General features: G+C 45.0%; 1 protein-coding gene across 2 annotated transcripts in view; it reads right to left on the bottom strand.

The window, feature by feature from the left end:
- Positions 1-4,671: 4,671 nt before the first annotated feature.
- JADE1 (jade family PHD finger 1) overlaps positions 4,672-18,898 on the bottom strand; it is a 57,033-nt gene continuing 42,806 nt past the window's right edge. For both annotated transcript variants that reach the window (XM_082653441.1, XM_082653442.1), the window contains exons 9-11: positions 16,890-17,411; positions 11,286-11,403; positions 4,672-7,824 (exon numbers count right to left, since the gene is read on the bottom strand). In XM_082653441.1, the coding sequence (XP_082509567.1) occupies positions 6,917-7,824; positions 11,286-11,403; positions 16,890-17,411 (1,548 nt within the window). In that variant the 3' untranslated portion in view covers positions 4,672-6,916. The remainder of the gene's footprint in view (positions 7,825-11,285; positions 11,404-16,889; positions 17,412-18,898) is intronic.

Genomic DNA, 18,898 nt, shown 5'->3' with positions numbered 1-18,898 from the left:
TGTTGTAAATAATGCTGCTATGAACATTGAGGGTGCGTATGTCTTTTTGAATTAAGAGTTTTCATCTTTTCCAGTTATATGCCCAGGAGTGGAATTGCAGCATCATATGGTAGCTCTATTTTTAGTTTTTTAAGGACCATCCAAACTGTCTTCCACAGTAGGGAATTTACATTCCTACCAACCACATCCTTGCCAACATTTGTTATTTGTGTTCTTTTTGATGATGGCCATTCTGACAGGTGTGAGGTGATACATCATTGTGGTTTTGCTTTGCACTTCCCTCATGATTAGCAGTGTTGAATATCTTTTCCTGTGGCTGTTGGCCGTCTGCATTTCCTCTTTGGAGAAATGTCTATTCAGGTCTTCTGCACATTTTTTAATCAGGTTTTTTTTTTAATGTTGAGTTACATGAACTGTTTATATATTTTGGATATTAACCCCTTATCAGCCATATCATTTGCAAATATTTTCTCCCATTCAGTAGGTTGTCTTTTCATTTTGTTTATGGTTTCCTTTGCTATGCAAAAGCTTTTAAGTTTAATTAGGTCCTGTTTGTTTATTTTTGGTTTTATTTCCTTTGCTTTAGGAGACAGATCCAAAAAAAATACAGATTTCTTTAATAAGTGGTGACAATTTCACCCAAAAAAATTTACCAAATATCTACCAAAAAAATAATATGTTAAATTGTGTTTAGCAATTATAAAGTGGTTGATACTATATTATATGATTTTCCTGTGTCAAAATAAGCATGGTATTTTAAAGCGAGGTATTTGAAAGGTATTTACTTACTTTGAGTATTTGGGACTCTTTGAGGCAAAGATATGACCACAAGCATTTGACATGAAAAAGAGAAGCTCAAATGATTCAAACGGTAAAGCTGGAGCAGAGCCAAAATGAACAAGAAAAGAAGGAAGGCACCTCTGAGGCTGCTACATGGAGGAAGGAAACACCAGAGGAAAAGATTTGCTTCATGAAGAAATGGCCTCACACTGATGATAATCTGGAAATTAAGCCATCAGCCAGATTAATAGGTAAAATAACCATAATTAACCCATAATTATAAACGTACTATTTAGAACTCTGCCGTATATAAACCAAGTAGTAGTGAGAGTATCAGGATACATTAGTGATACATTAGGAATGATGGTATACATTTTTTTTCTTTTATCTTTGCTATTTAATTTGCTTGACTTATTTATAAAAGCTAACCAGATTTATTATACTTTATATCACAAAAATACTGATTTGAAGGTTTTGCATAGCATCAGAGTTTTAAGACATGAGTCCTAACTGCAGATTCATCGTCTAGAAACAATGTGATTTTAAATAATTCTCTGTAACTTTCCAGGTAACGTGTCAGGATATAGAGAAATTTATTCTTTGAGTTCTTGATAGCAGTGCTATTTTTTATCATAGGCGTATATTTTATATCTGTAAATACGTGTGTGCGTGTGTGTTACATAAATGTATAGGACACTAAATTAACTAATTCCATTCTCCCTAGAAGAAGGCAGGGACTAACTGACTACAAGCCAACAATATTGCTCTTTATCCATTAGGTTATGTTCATAGTCATTCAAGCAGTACATTAACATAATATTTTAAACCAAGGTAATTAGCTTTACTTTACAGAAATTCATTGAACTGAAAGTGCACATGTATACTCCTCCGTATACTCAAAAACACATGAACTACTTTATGTGAACTCTTTTTGTATTCCGAGAGGCAGTAGGGCCCGGGGGGCTTAGTTGCAGCCTGGCTAGGATTGACGCCCAGCTCTACCACCTACTGACCTTGAGCAAATTACTTAATTGCTGTGCCTCTGTTTCCTCATCTGCAGATAGATAATAGTGCCTTCCTCACATGCTGTGAGGCTTAAACAAATTAATACGCATAAAATACCAAGCAGTGCTTTTGCCATTTGATAAGCCTTTTGTAATCATGTACAGAAGCCTGGAGGTTCTCTGACGAGCTTGTGGAATAACAAAGCCAGTTTTTATTGTGGAAGTTATCACTACGGAGATAGCGCTGGCAAGACCGCAGCTAACTGGGAGCAGTGATTGATTTCAGCAAGACTTGAACCAAGGAAACCAGGTAAGAGGCTGCTGTGATAATCCAGGCAAGAAATGATGAGGCTTGAACACTGTATGGCAAGCGGTAGTGGGATTAAGAGAAGCAAAAGTTGCTGAAGAGATACTACGTATAATACATAGATCTAGATCAGCATTTGGCTACAGGAGTTGAAGAAATAAGAACAGGTTCCAGGCTTGGATGGCATTCTCTTAAGGCAGGACATAGAAAAGGATGAGTTCCAAAATCCCAAGCACCTGCATACATCAAAGAGGAAACGCCCAACAAGCAGTCCATCAGAACTCAGAAAAAGCTGGATTGCAGCAGCATCAAACTTAGCAGCACAGGGAATGGTCAAAGTCAAGGAAGTAGATAACAGATTTGCTTTTACCCTCTTTTTCAATCAAAGGTCTATTCTGCCCCGGACTGGAGCACATCATCTAAGGCAGTTCTGAGCACTGAAGGGAAATCATATTGAAGATTTCAACCTTGAAGTTAATTGCGAAGTTTGCTGCAGACGGCGAATGTTTCAAAGGTAGAAACCGTTTTCTAAGTGATCTGGCTAAAAACACATACACGAGTCCCTGGTGCCACGTTTCCCATCACATGTTGCAGAACTGCCAGCAATAGGCCCTATCCTCTGGCTCCTGGGGACTTAATTTCCCTAGAGAACTATCGTGGTTATTCAACTTTAGACCTTGTAGGAAGAATCAGTTATTTCTCTCTGGGGTCTTACTCAGAGCAAGCTATGTGGAAGGGAATAGTCACTAAGGAGGAACAAGGAGAAATAAACAAGCTTTTAGCCAAATGTATGAACAATTCATGTTTAAAAAAACTGGCCAAATTTTTACAAAAGTTGTAAATTAGGGACCCTGTACCGCTACCCTGTTGTGACTCCTGTACGTTGTAATCTACATGAGAATATGTAACCCTCCCGGCTTTTGCTGTTCCCAGCACAAAGGTGCATTTCATTATATGCTAATGCCTGCATGTAGGGGTTGAGTAAAGCCTGCTTCAGGCAGGGAGAACACCAAACTAGAAATTAGAACTAGGGCCTTGGCCCGGTCCCGCCAATGCCTAATGCTATGATCTTGGACGTGTCTTCTCTGTAGAATAGAGATACCTCTTCTTTGCCCTAATGTTCCAGAATTCTGTGATCAAAAGAATGCATTCAATGAAACTGCGCCCTTTGAAAATTATTTTTTAAGAGTCTTATAAACACAGTCTCCCTGTCATTCAGAAATAACATTTTTTTTGCCTCAGAAGGCTTATCAGTCAACATTATGTTGAAGAAGTCAGTGTCTTGTTCCTAATCATAATAGCCACACATTTACCAAATGCCTACCACGTGCTTTCTATGAGATGCTCTATGAGCTTGCTTTAAATAGCACAGCAACCCCAGGAAGATAGATAGTAGGATGTCACTGTCCTTTCACAGAAGGGAAAGTTGAGGCTTATGAAGGTTAGGTGACTTGGCAAAGGTCACACGGCTGGTGAACTGTACTTCAGCCTCTAAACCCAGGTGTCTCCAACCCTAATGTGTAAGGTGCTTCAACTGGTTGTTTTCAGCTCTAAAACTGTATTCTGGAAAGAACTCCAGGTGGGGAACACTAAAATCAAACCATTATCATATATCAGTGTCTCACCATCAAAGTTGAGCCAGAAAGCAGCCTAGTGAATCTGTGCTCTTCCACAGTCTTGGTCATGTTCCCTGCAGTTTGCGTTCCTGATCTAAGCTGTGAGACTGTCGACATGTACCATCATGTGAGACATCACATACATATGCAGCTAAGTCATATACATCTAAATATTTAGCAAAACCAGATTTCAAGACACTCTAAAATGTACTGCAAAATGTACAGCATTTATTCACATACAGACAAAAAGGCACAAATTCTACTAAATAGTTCAACAAAAAAATACAGCTGTCCTCAACTAGTTTTATAAATACTTTCAAAAAGGGGGTAGAAATAAATACAGGATTGGGCCATGTAATATAAAATAGTCATCTCTACATATACTTTGTTTAATTCTGATTTTTAACTCTTCATGCACCTTTTTTTTTTTCAACTTTAGCTGAATGGACACCAAGCTAGGCACATAGTGAAAAATCCTCTGTACAAGGTTACAAATGTAATGACAAGTTTGTCCATTTCAAAATAATTAAGATTTGTACACAACACATATAACCCTTCATTTAGATTTTGTGTTTATAACCTAACAAATGACATTCCAGGCAACTTTACAAAAGTTTAACTAGCCTACATTTTGACATAATACATTGATCATAATCAAAGATATTTCTTGGTCAGGATGCACAAGGAAAGATAGATAAAGCTTTAAAAAACAAAAAAAAAAAAAAAAGAAAAGAAAAAGAAGGAGGAGAAGGAGAAAAGAAGGCAAATGGTTCCGTACTCAGAGTGCAGGTGGGCAGGTTCGGCTGGCTGGTTGCCGCTCATGCGGCCGCATACAGAGTTCCCAGCAGGACATGAAACTCACCCACTCACAGAGCTATCATTACACTGTGCCAGAGAAACTGAGCTCTGTACCATTTGCATTTCAAAGCAGGAATTAAAAGTGTGGGCTTTTTGTTTTTGGGTGTTTAGTTCTTGTGTGGGTTTTTTTTTTATTTTTATTTTTTGTTTTGTTTTGTTTTTGGTTCAGCATAACTTGGAACGTTTGAAAGCTTTTCAACCTAAATGTGGGGAAAAAACAGGTAAGGCATTATTTTTGCACAAAACTAGCATTCCTAATAGTGCAAATGAATCTGGTACCTCTTATAATGGTGAGAGGTCATACACTTACTAGAATTAATTTAGATTTTCTTTTTATGGCTTGACAAATTATCCCTCTATATATTCTACTCTCACCCAGAGCTGTTGCTGTAGTCAAAAGATAACTGTAAATCGAGTCCACCTTCTCCTGTATCCAGCAAAAGGTTTTTTGCTCATATGCAAAAAAAAAAAAAAAATTTTTAAATTATGCCGAGTTAATGTACAACTTGGATTCATAAGAAACTTCTAGTATCTGTAGCAACAGTTTATCTGGACAACAGTCTTTGAAAAATGAGCCCCATAGCTCAAAAATAGTCAATCTAAAAACCTGGGTCATTCTTTCCCCTCCCCTGAATTAGCTACTAAAATGTATTCGAAAAGTTAAGACTTGGTTTGAAAATGTCATACATACAATGGGGATGTATCAGATCTACTATTTGATCATCTGATAAAACTTGCATAGCAAGATGGAATTCAATAAGCCTTTTTCCTTGTTGACAATCGTCCGGAAGACTTGAAAGGTAACTACAGAACTCAAAGCATTACTCATTAAGTATCAGAATGTCCCTGCCACATGGAAACAAATGTATAAATGAATCAGGAATCTGAATACTGATATTAACAAACTAAAGGATAATTTAGGGGAAGTTGGGCTTGTTCCAAGTGCCCATAACTCTAAATCTCATTGCTACTTAAACTTTCCTTAAGTTTGATTCACAACTACATTGAATTCCAAAAAAAAATTAACAGGACCTTAACACTATCCACTGTCTTAATACATAATGCACTGCAGCGAGTGCAAAAAACAGAACATTGTACTCAAATTTAATGCTAAACTTATTATTGCTGATAACTTACTAGTTATTGCCGTTTGCAATTAGAAAGTCCAAGTTACGAACTAGAGCTTAGAACTCTGACTCCAGAAAACCTATTACACTTCAATCTCTTTCCTGTATAACCTTGGTCAATCAATGGTAAGAGGTTATCGCAACTTATTGCCTTTCTATTTTTTTTTTTAAATATAACCTATTTTGCTTTTTTTTTGTCTTGTTTTTCTTGTTTTTTGTTTTTTTTTTTTAAAGGAATCTGTTCATGTTGGAAGGCCGGATTCCCCAACATATGCACTAGTGGTCGGCTCTGGGAAATATGAGTCACCAGAGTCTGGAAGTTCATCACTTGAACTTGAATAGCCATTGTATTGTTGGAAGCCAGATGGCCAGTTTTTGCCAATGGCCAGCGAAATCCCAAGCTGGCCCAAAAGGCAGTGGTTAGGGAAGAGAAAGGTCAAAAGGACTGCTAAAGACAGGACCTCAACTGCCCTTTCTCACAGATGGAACTCTGTAATGGCTTCACCCTCCACCAGCCCTATATCCACAACACATTCAAGGGCTTCCGGCAGCAGGACCTTGCTTACATTTACCCTAAATCTCCAAGCTCCAGCGGCTCTACCCTGTCCCTTCAGATCTTCTTCCAGTAATGACTTTTAAATTTTCTCTTCCCTCATCTGCTATATTTACACATGAATTCCCTAGAGTTACTGAAGCTTCAGAGCTACTGCCCGTATACTATAATGCAACAAAAACAGCCTTGTGGGCCAAAGTATAAACATGATTTCAAGATCCACCACAGTCCTAGAAAATAAGTTTTATGGGCTATTAAATGGTACGTGAGCATTTCTCAAGAACCACATCTGATTCTGTATATTCAGGTAACCAAGAGTTTGTGCTTTGGGAAGAATACAGAGGGCGGTAAAAACTCATGAGGCTTATTTAAAAGCCTTGCCCTCTTTAGAAACTTAATTCATCCATTCTTATTTTAGTGTTTAATTCAGCCTCTAGTCTTAGCAGTGTCTTACGGTTACAATCTAACTCTTGTGTTTCCTCAACAAGTTGCAAATAACACACTTCTCACAACAATGATTTATAAATGACTCAAAAAAAAAGATTCAATCTGAATTGCAAGTAAATGTGTTTGTGCAGCTCAGGAGTGACGGGTTTCTGCTCGTCCCCCGTGTCTGAACTCTCGCCTACCCCGTGACAAGCCCGTGGTGCTCCCAAGCCATCTCTGCTTCATCAAGAGGCCAAAATGCTTCTCCTGATAATGTCTGTCCTCCTGTTAATGGTGCTGCTGGCATGTATACATTTCTTTTCTGATGCCTCGCTCTCTGAGTCACTCATCTCTACATCAGGGACGTACCCGTCATTCTCGTTGTCAGATTTCAACTTGCTCTTTGCCCTCTCCTTGGCTGGAACTCGGCCTAAGCCCAAATAGGGGTAGTCTGAGTGCTGGTGGCAGGCCCCCTCGTGGGCCTCTCCCTGCTGCTGCCGTTCCCCCTTCTTTGGAATCCGGAATCCTCCCCAGTTCTTCACTGGGCTGGCAGGTGTTGTAGGCACTTTGACTGCAGTCTGGTTATAGTTTACTTTGATTAGGGAGCCGTTGCACTTGGGCACCATCTCTTTCCTCGTGCCGGGTGCTGACTGCCCCACTCCAGGGGCAGTGGCAGCTCTTGTGTTCTCCACGTGCCTCTGGGACACGTCTGTGGACCTGAGAGGCTTGTGACTCTGTCTGAAAGGTCTGTCCTTCAAGTCTCCCTTACCAAGATCACAATGAAAACGATGGTCTCTTCCGCTCCCGTGGTCTGGCATCACCACACCATTCTTCTGTTGTGCTGATATGAGACGTGCTTCTGCAAAGGTCTTTTCAAAACTCAAAAAGCTCTCTGGGACCACCATCCCCTCCCTTCTACTGCCCAGGTCTGGCTGCTTTAGCAGGGTTTTGCCTTCACTCCCAGCACTGTTCTGCAATGGATCTCGCTTATGGGGCTTTTTCATCGAGTGAACCAAGGAAGTACCCATTTGCTTCCTGAAGAACGCAGAATGCCACTTCAAGTCCTCTATCTTGGGGGCATCGGGGCCCACAGAAGGGCTGTTAAACAGAAGCATGTTTTCCAGTGACGAGGAGGAAGAAGAAGGCGGCGCACCTACGAACACAAAAGCCACACGTCAAGGAAAGTTACAGCAGAGGCAAATCCAGAACAATAAAATTCCAGGCCCTCAGCAGGGCCTTCCCACCCAACAGTAAAGCACACAGCCACCCACTTCGTAGAAGTTCGGTTTTTATAGTAAAGGTATTTATTACCTTCCGTAAAATCTGAATACTCAGTATCCTCTATTTCCTAAAACAGCTTAAGTTCATGTACTTTTTCATGAAACAATGTCTTTTCAAGGAATACATTTTCCGTCAAACAAAATAACTGATCTGATTTTCAAATGGGATTCACTGCGGAATCCGTCTGCGGTGAAGCAAGCACTGCTTCCACCCGGTCTCAGAGCAGCGCCTGCCAAGAGCTGCCACCTGCCACGCCTACAGACGGGGGGTGGGGGGTGGGGGTGAGGGTTGGGGGGCTGGGGGTACTGGGGCTTTTAAGGTTCTTTCTCCAAATTATCTACACCCTCACAGGGCTACATGGCTATGATGAGGATAAATACACGTCAGTTGTGAAATGAATAAAGGAAGGTGTTTGAAATCATTCTTGACACAGCGTACATCTGTTTACTCTCATATGTAAAACCCATTTGTGGAATTAAACTGAACTGCCATCCAACACAAGGATAAGTTAAATTGGTGTTTTTCAAACATATCTGAGGCAAATCACAGTAAGAACTAAGTTTCACGATGTAACCCAGTAAAAGCTCACTTTTCCTGCAATCATATTAGCCTCATGGCCTGATAGGCACTGTGACAGTTTCTGTTTCACTTGTTTTAATGCTAGTGATGACCTGCTAAATTCATCTCACAACCCGGTAATAAACTGTAACCCTCAGTTTGAAAACGACAGGGTGAATTCGTAACATACTAGAGTTCATCCGAAGGACCACGTTCCTGCAAGAGCCTCCAGAGCACCTACAAAGAGCAGTTTTCATGTTTCCTGAGTTATGAACCACCAGGAAAACAAGGTTCCCCCCCAGAGTAGCAGGCAGGAGCCCATGTGAGAGTTTAACTGCTGAGCGGAAACGGACACTGCATGTAAACAGAACAGAGCTAGCAACTCTAAACGTAAAATGATCATGACCGTAGGGAGGGTGTTTTACAGTCTGCTGGTTTAGAAATGGCTGCTTTCTCAATAATCAAACTCAGGGTCAACCGTCACGCCACACGTATTCTTTCTTTTATGCAGTCACCTAATGTGGGAAAATAGGAAGGTAAGAGGGGCTATTTTCCAAGCTCTGATTTCTCTCCTGACTTGGGATCCATGTCTCTGAAGGGCCTCTGGCTCTCATAACTATTGTCTCCGCTGAGGACACTCATCCAGCAGAAGGGCCCTGCCCAGTCTCGGAACCACGGGACAGTTTAAACCGTGGATCCTAGGGACACACGTTAAGTCAGGGCCATCTCTGTCTCCCTCGGAATCATCTCTCTTACAAGGTAGCTCAGTGTGAGGCACGAACTACACAACGGAAAGTCTCAAACTGGAAGGAGAAAAAAGGCGTCCCAAGGGGTTTCCACTTCATTCCCTGGGGCAGTTCACAGAAAGATTACCACTGCTTCCAACCCGTCATACCTAGTGTGGGTCATTCCTCAGAGGGTGGCGAGGACCCCTTTTCCTGTTCTGGAACAGCAGTAGGACTTCTGAACGTAGATCTGCATTACATCTGTTACACAAAACACTTCCTAACCTTGTTAAGAAGCTCAACCACTTACCAAAAAACCTCAGCCACGAAATACAAGGGGGAAAAAAAAAAAAAAAAACTGCCTGCAATAACCATGAAAAACGACTCAAGTGAAATCAGATGAAAACGTTCTTTACAGCTTATTTTCCTAGGTAATCACTCATTACGTAAGGACTTTTAACAAGAGTCACAGAAAGCCCTCCACTGGCAAAGCTCCACAGACACAACCTGCACTAATGATCCTGGGCGGCAGCAGCTCGGCCTCTGCAGCTGGAGGCCGGGTGATCCGCACCAGACAGCCTTGGGGTGGGGGTGGGGGGCTGCTGTTTACACAAGGACACACCACGGGCAAGGGAGAAGACAGGTCCCCTATTTTATCTGCATTCAAGTAGGAATAATGAAGAGACAGAAGTTCACCTTAAAGACTCTGAGTCAAACTGCCTGTACTTGTGATACCCTAACTCAGAAAAATCTATTTTAAAAGTTTGACAGCTCTAAAGTCTAGCTGACGATAGAACACTTGATATATCTGGGAAATATTTACTCTTGGGAAGGAAATTACCTAGGATGATATTATTAATACGTTAATGCTATCGAAACAATGTAACACACGTCAAGAATATCATTTAAAACTCCCCAAGCTTTTTCTCTCTTCTTTGTTCGGCTGACCAGTTTGCCTCTAGTCACACATATCCAGTTAGTTTTAGGTAAACCCAGAATGTGGATTTCAACATAATAGGTTATAACAACTTCTTTGTTGTATCTGTGTTTCCTAATCTACAGAGACGAAAAACCGCAGAAGCAGAAGGAGAGTAAGCCGGTGGACTCTGCACAAAAGGCAAGCAGTGCAGACACTGCTGCTCTAACTTCAAAGGGCAGCAGACACGAGGTCCCCTAAGACCCGCCTGCTCGTGGGTCATGGTTCTGCCTGATCCGCACTCGACAGACTCTTCCTCCTCTGAAATCCTTATAACGCCTGCTTTCTGGGGCTTCTGATCACGGAACGCTAGTGCGGAAAAGCACTTCAGAGGGCAGGATTCTGGACCAAACCTCTTACAGACCAACAGAGTCCCGGAGAGGTTAAACAACTTGCCCTCCTACGCACTTGATCTCAAGGTCACTCAAGTGTTCTCCGGAGGTGGGGGAAGTCCATGTCTTAGTTTTCTTTTTCTCTTTGCCAGAGCAATGCAACGTAGGCAGCACTAAATAAGTATGTTGTGCTGAATCTCGAAAGTATTCAAAGTTCCAACTACACCAAAATAATCCACTGTGAATGTTACATCAACATGGATATGTGCCTTAAGTACACAGTCTTAAGATATATTTACCATATGTTACAGGTGGATCCAAAGGCTAGATAATTATAAATCTTTCTAAGTATCCCCAGGATACTTTACATTTATCAAGTGCTTTGCAATATGTAAGTTACTCTTTCGAGTCTCACAGTTGTTCCCAGGAGGTAGCTGGAGATCTCATCCTCACGTTACATGTGAGGAAACGAGGGAGACTTGGAAAACTTAAGACTTGCTTGTGTTGAGCCTTTAAGTAGCCAATGTAGGATTCGACCCACACACGAGGCCCAGTTCATAGCCCTCTCCTCTGGACCGTGGCGCCTCGAATGCCTAAAGATTTTCTTCAACAACAAAAGCCTTTGCTGCTTTGATTCTTCTACAGTATAAAAGAAAATTAAAGAAACTAGCATTCTTTTCCCTTAACAGAGGGCTTACAAACCCCTGCCCTATGGTTTGACCTACCGGGGCTTAATGCATACCTGAAACTCTTTCTTGCTCCAAAAGCTTAGTGTAAAGATTGAATATCTGTTCCTGGACTTTGCACACAGATCGTTTAATCTTTTCCCTGCGGGTCACCATGTAAGTGAGGTTCCGAACCTAGAACGTAGAGAATAAAGATTCTAAGTAAGCAATACATTATAACAGGACTTCGGTGTTTTTTTGTTTTTTTCCTCTTTACCTGAGAAAAATTTGTCCTACTAGGTCCTTGAGTGACTTTTGATATCCAAATGTACTTTAAACATTTTAGCTAATCTCTAAGCCTCCCTTTGGGGGTGCTAACAAGTATTCTGCGTATACCCCTCAAGGTGGGTAGCAGCACAAAAGAGGCTGTCAGAGGAGGTCCTGCCCCTGCACCACACCTGGCCACAGGCTCCTCCTGGCGAAGAGACAGACGCCCATCGGTGTCCAAGTCCAAACATGCCAGCTCTTGCCAAAGGACTCTGCTTATCACCCCTTCAGTATCCTCTTCCCATGAATTCTATCGTCAGAGGCTTCAGAGCAGTTCAGAAGCCACCTCTGCTGCACTTTATTAAGCATCTTCTGAAGATGGAACTAGATAGCATTAGGGTCAAGGGCCACCAGAGGGAGAAGCCCCTCACAAACAATGTCCCCACACAGGGCTCACTAGAAGGCCAAGTAGTCACCAGGAATCCAAGTAAACTTCTTTTGTTGACACTGAACTCTCTGAATTACCTTGGAACTTACAGGCCGCTGTGTTCCTACAGCGTGTGAACACCTAGGGAACATCCTTCTTGCTTTGCCATTGACTTGCTAGCTCAGCCTCTCAAGGCCAGCTTTCTGTATCACCACCTGAAAAACTGAAACTGCCCTCTTCTCGATTCATCGGTCAGTAACCGAGAAGACCCCAGCACTAGGAGCTCCGCTTTGCATCTGATGTGCGACCACTGGGGAACTGCATGCAGATGCTCATTCACCAGTAGTAACCAATCAACACTTAAATTTGTTCCCCATTTTCAAAGCCACCTGTGATCAGCCAATACAGAATCAAATTTTAATGACTTAATCAATAAACCCCCTTACATCTCTCAGTCCTAAAACCTACTGGTAAGACCTGATTAGATGGCATGGGCCTGAAAACACAAACGTCAAATGCAACACAGCAGATAACACAATTAATAAACCTTTCTTCAGGAAGATGTGGACAAGACCACCCCAGTAAGCTCAGTGGCAAGACTGAAAACAGGGACTGCGTATCCCCATCAGCTCCTACACCAAAGGCATGACTGCACTCTCCTAACGCTTGGGCTAGCCCTTCTCCTGCCACCTTCCCCCAAGGTCACTAACCTTTTGGCAGCGAGAGTGGCAACAAGCGACACACACAGCCCTGCATTTTGGCTTCTGTACAGATACGCCACCCCTAAAGAACCCTAACAATTCCAGCTGTTCTTCCCCAGCTGTGTTCAAGGCAGCCTCCTTTCCAAGAGGACACAAGGCACTAAGAGGGACAGGTCAGCTGGCTTTCACATTTGCATTGCTCACGTTGTAAGTGGTATAATTTCCTGGCCTAAAGCAGGACCACCAAGTCAGGCTTCTCTTGATCCTAACCTATTCACTATTTGTTTAGGATCTTCCTAACACTTCTTGATAAAAATAAAAATTATCTTAAAGAACTGAGAATAAAATCACTCTTCCTGTCTCAAAGTAAATCTTATTTCAGCGTCATTCACCCTGGTTAAAGCACATTCTTTCTCTGACAGCCACACACCCTCAGGCCAGGAAGTAGGTGTCCTTTATGAGAATTCTGACCAGTTTGGGGATGGAGGTAGCTAATAGGCGACCCTCTTTGATAAATATTGCTCCACCCAGGGGAGATTAAGAGTAGAAGGTCAAAAAGAGGAAGAGGCCGAACCTAGATCCTTATCACAGGCTCAAAACAACTGGAAAACATACAGAACGGTTTTTACATTAAGACAGGGAATCCAACTTTAGAAATAGGAAATGGAAACAAACTCTCTGACATCCTAGGAGTGGACAAGGTTACTCTCCTATTCAAGTCAGAGGTACAAAAGAGATACATCGTTTTTTACTTAAAATTGTCAATGGAAAGAGCAGAGCCAGAGAACCTGAACTTCGTATTATTACTCAAATTTAATTTTGGTGTCTTCACTTCCCCCAGGAAAGATTTCCACCCTGGCTGTTAAGTGGGAAATTCTCCATTTCCATTCCCCATGATTTCTGATACGAGACATCTAGCTGTGACCCCAAGAAGCAAAGGTCGGGGTTTTCAATTGGAGCAAATCAGCCCCTGAATAAACCAGGCCGGCTGACCACATTAGTATAGTGAGTGCCCTAAACCTTACCTCTCTCATGCACAGAACACCCTGAAGGGCAACTTCCGTAAGCAGCCCCTGTATGTAGAGCTGAACTGAGGCTCTGTCCTCAACACACACCCTGCTTGGCCCTTCCTGTACACTGCTAGACTGCTAGACCTAACCTCCCGCCCACCCCTGACCCCCCGCTTCATCTTCTCCCAATTGCCAGCGAGGTGGTAGGCAAAACCACCAGCCCTCGGCTGCCACCCTCATACCACGTTAAACCCAAGAGTCAGGCTTTCCCCAAAAGCAGTGGTTCCCAAACAAACACGTAGGGGCCCTAAAACACAGAATGCTGGCCTCCAACCCCACCGTTTCTGGAGTCAGAGGTGGGATCCAAAAACCTGCAGGTCACGTTGCTGCTGGTTGAGGACCACGTGCTGAGAACCACTGCCCTCAGGAACTCGATAACGACCTCAAGTTTTCCTGAATCCCAAACACTGCTTGCAACACTAAAGCTTAACATGCCTCTTGTTCGGGGACAACTGTAGCCTCTGTCAGACTGTCAAGAGGTGACCATTCCACCAAATGTTGAGTAAAATGGTCCCCCGGGACCTGACCCCTTTCGATGCCCCAGGCAGGAGTGCAGAGGTAGCATGTTTTTTTTTTTTATCTGAGCAAGTACTCATTTGCTGAACTCATGTTTAATTGCATCCTTTAGAAGACAATGTTTGGGGGAAAGGAATCCCACCAGAGTGAAGTGGCAGCCCTGGGAACTTGGCATGGCACCCGCCATATATCGGCAATCGTGTCTTCAGGTTCCCAAACCCACCTGAGTCCATTCCTGTCATCTAACTTTCTGATCCAGAACTGGAACCCGGGTGTGCAAAATGCCCCACAGTGTATATCTGCAGGAAAGAGCCACTACCGTTATCATTCAGAGAGTTGGCTGCCTCTCTAATGAAGGGTACTCACTTGTCAGTTCTGAAGTGACCACACGCCTTGATCACAGTCCCACATATTAACCTGCTACGAAATGCTGTTGTGTGAACTGGGCTGGACTTTAAGTTACTTGAAAAACAGACTTAGGATTTATTCTTACTGTCACCCCTACCCTGATGAGTCTTTGGCCTAATACACTTCTTGTTTATAATCACAAATAACTGTGCACTCTGGGGCACGGCGGCCAAGATTTCCACTTTTTAAAGCCTCCACCATCGCAGGCCTCGTGGAACATTCTGGAAAACACATTTTTCATTTTAATAAGCCCGTTTCAGACTGACGCTAAATGCCCTCAAATCTCTTAGACTCTTTAATAAAGTAAATATAAGTAATACCACACACACAAAAATCCTGATTTATTCCCTGTTTCTCATACATCATTGGCATCATTCTACTTAAAACGCAACAGTGATGACTCCAAAAAAAAAAAATGTTTAGAATTTAATCGTAAGTGCGTGTTAATCTGAGTAACTTAAGTACAGAAAAGAGTTAGTACACCACAAGCATTTTCTACACTTTTATTTTGTGGTGATTGCGAGACAAACACAGTCCGAACATGAGACTTTCCGTCCTCCCTCCTGAGGACTATCTGACTCCAAAGCTCATGCGCCCCAAGTACAGCAGTTGTCAGGCTGGGATAAGGCTTCTCACCAGGATTCGAGCTTCTCCCTTCTGAATCCCTTTCTCATCTCTAACAAAAAGGCCACACATACATGTGGTTGAGAGGCGAGGTCTTCTTTACACTCACCACCGGGGTGGGGGTGGGGGGGGGCACAGGAGCACAAGAGCCTCACACACCCTCTTCCCGCCTGGCCTCCGCCTGAATCCGCCTGAATCCGGAATCTTAACCTGGTGCCTGGAAGGGGCGTCACAAGCAGCCCGCACTGTCAGGTACTCAAAGGGTCTCTTCTACGGAACACTTACACTCTCACTGCTACGCCTTCTCTACCAGGGCAGTGCAGGTCTCTGTGAGAGCTCGGTCTTTCGGTTCCATACTTCTCCCCTGTCCCTATTCTTTGCCTACACTCCCGCTGCAAATCACCTCTGAGTCAGATTCTCTCCCAGGCAGGTGAACCACAGCCCCCATTAATAAGTCAGGCGCTTGGGGGAGACGCGTTAACCGTTTCAGGCCACTTAGGTGCCTTTCGGCACGGGCTGCGTTGGGCCCGAAGCCTCAGTTCCATCTGTGCACTAATGAATTGAATCACTGTCGGCGGTCGGGGCAGTCGGGGGCGCTGACGCGAGAAAGCGCTCTAAGACACATCGCCGACTAGCAAGCTTCAGTCAGAGACTACCTGCAGGGAGGCGGCGGCCCTGGGGGAAAGCCAGCCCGCTCCTAGAGTTATGCCTGTAGCCGGAAGGGAGGTCCAGACTGGGACTCCAGAGGTACTGGAGAATGGGCGAGACGCCAACCAGCCAACAGCTGCAGGAAGGTGCCACCAGCCGAGGCTCCGGGCAGCCACGGGCCACCACGCGGGCCAATCCAGTGGTGAGGGTGTTCGAAGCGCGCCGCGCGGGACGGGGGGGCTCCCTGGGTCAGATCGGAGGCCCCTGTGCACCAGGAGTCCCCACGCCCAGTCTAGACACAGCACACAGACACACACGGACACAGACACACATGCACACACAACATGTACACAGCCTGAGTGATGACTTAGCACCTCACTGCCGGAGTACCTGGGGAACAGATATGCATGTGCATGGCAGCTCATGCCCACACATCAGCACCCACAGCCTGCTCTGCTTGGCGACTGTACCGGGAAGGCCCCCGCCAGCCAGGCAAGAGGCGGAGCTGGGTCAGAGAGGCAGTGCTTCCCTCTCCTCAATGAGCCCGTGACCAGCACCTAGAAAGTGTTTCCCCAGGTTCAACGAGAGACTGCCCTACCTCGGCCCGCCCCACCCCCTCACCGTTAATTAAATCCACTCTGGTTTTCTAACTCAGTTTGTAAACAGTTCTGAGCCCACCCCTTGGGCATCCTCCTGGGGGGCTCAGTTCCCTCTAGCTCTAGAATGAAGGGGGGCGGGGGAGGGGAAGACACACCCCATTTGATCTTCCAGAAGAACAGTAAGAACTAACGAGGAAGTGTTTAAATCAGAGAGGCTCCCCGGGCTCTGTGGCCATCTTGTGTGTGTGCACAGTGAGTTTACCAGCCCATAAATAGATTCAACCAACACAACCTCATGCTGAAGTATGTACAAGGGTCTGAGAGGAAATGCACTGGCTACCACTCCTTGCTCTGGGCAAGCGGTCGCCTCTTTGCAATCTTCTTCTCTACGTCACCACAAGGTGTCAGTGTCGACCATTACCCTCTCCAGGTCCTGCCGCAGGTGCGTGAACAGCTGCAGCCTCCTGAACAAGACATCCTGCTCCCGCTTCGCGAGATTGTCCTCTTCGTCCTTCTTTGGGGTGATCAGGGGCTTGTTGAAGTTGACCTTCCTCTTCAACTTCCAGTACTGGTACAGGAAATCCACGACCTCCTCGGGCAGCCGCAGGGCCCTGGCAACATCCAGCAGGTTGACGAAGGTGTAGAACTCATCCTCCAGCTGCTGCAGCTTTTGCTTCCGGACACTCACCCGGTGGGCCTCCTCCTGATTCTGCTCAAGGCTGCCAAAGGGCTCCAGCGGATCCCGCGGGGGGCACTCAGGGGCCCCGTTCTCCCGAGCGGCCCCCTCACCGAGGCTCTCGTCGGGCTTGCGATGTGAGCTGTGCTTCGGGCAGTAGGACTTGAACTTGACTTCGTCGTTCTCGGCCAAGATGGTCTTCATCTCCAGGCCCCGGTCGAAAGCACAGGTCACGTGGAAGGCTGTGCGGCAGTTCTTCACAGAGCACTGGCAAGAACACGCAGACAGCAAGAGGAGAGAGATTAGGGAGTGACAGTGACTGAAGCCCCGGGTGCCAGGCACCCCCTCCCTACACACGCACAGGAAGAGCTGCACTTGGAGCTCGTGCCGGGACAGAGGAGCTTCACGCGGATTCACCCTGGCAGATCCAGTCGTGTTTTAAACAAGCTACAGCTTGGGATTTAAGGGAACTCTCTTTTCATAAACCGAACCATAACTCTCCTAGAAAAGCAACTGCATCCAATAACCACCTCTTAAAGCAGACACGATCACACAGATGGCACGTGTAGACAAAGGGGGCCCTGGCGCTCCGACTATACTCCAAAGAACGTGTGCCCAACATGCAGAGTATGTCCTGAGGCATTCATTTGTCTCTTCTCATAGGTCTGGGCTTTTTTAATGTTTATATAAAAAGCCTGAGTGGCGAGAATCTCCTCAGGAAGAATGACCACCAACCAGAGTTTTGAAAGGCACGTGGATCCTCCTTCCTAAGCCACAGCCAGGACGAGTCCCAACACCAGTGGGAAAATAAATGGCTCACTCCTCCTCCAGCAGTGAGGGTTGCTCAAGACTGAGGAGGGTGAATTAAAAACTCCCAAAGACTGGAAAGGAAGAGGAGACCAGGACAATCCAGGTCAGGAAGGACGGGACTGGTCTCCGCACCCGAGGAAGCTTTCGCCAGGCGCAGAGGCTTCCAGGCCAGTGGGGGACAAGCTCTGAGATCTGCGTGCGCTTCGCCTGGCAGCGCAACCGTGAGGGACCTGCTGCTTGTGGGTGGAAGGGAGGTCAACGTAGAGGCCAGGCATCACCCAGCTCTGCCCCGGCCTTACCAAACACCTCCCCCCTCCCTCTCACCGCCCCACCAGGGGAACCCCGTAGTGCCTCCGATCCAGACGGCAGGCCAGAGGCCTAGCAGGAGAAAAGTGACTTCTCCCCATCTGATCTTGCTGGGCGAATTCCTGGAAGGAGGCTCCCTGTGGTGACTGAAGCCAGTCCCTTAAAAAGCAACACTGTACTGTGTGAGGCCAAGGGATCCGGGCATGCCAGGGCTGCAGACAGGAGCAGAGCTGAGTGGCCCCAGGCCAGCTGAGAAGCTTAATTAATTAAACTCATTCAGCAGAGCCCTGCACAGCACCACCACAGATCGCAGCGGCGTGGGCGGGGCTTCTTCCCCAATCATTGCAGCCTTTAAGAGGTGACTCACTGCCAGTCGTGATTTCTTCCATTATTAAAAAGTCGCTTTCACCCAGAAGTACAGAAAATCTAGCTCCCTTCACAGAAAATCAATTCCCCCACTGAAAACACTTAAAGCGCATGAACTAACATAAATCTGTAATTTTATCTATAATAATAACCTCAATTCCAAGGAATGTGTGAAATCAGCTTTAGTGGCAGAACACACACACACACACACACCTGGTCACTATCAGTACACACACACACACACACACACCTGGTCACTATCAGTACACACA

Source organism: Grampus griseus, assembly GCF_964374135.1.
Source record: "Grampus griseus genome assembly, chromosome: 4".
Taxonomy (NCBI): Eukaryota; Metazoa; Chordata; class Mammalia; order Artiodactyla; family Delphinidae; genus Grampus; species Grampus griseus.
This window is presented reverse-complemented; position numbering and strand designations above follow the sequence as displayed.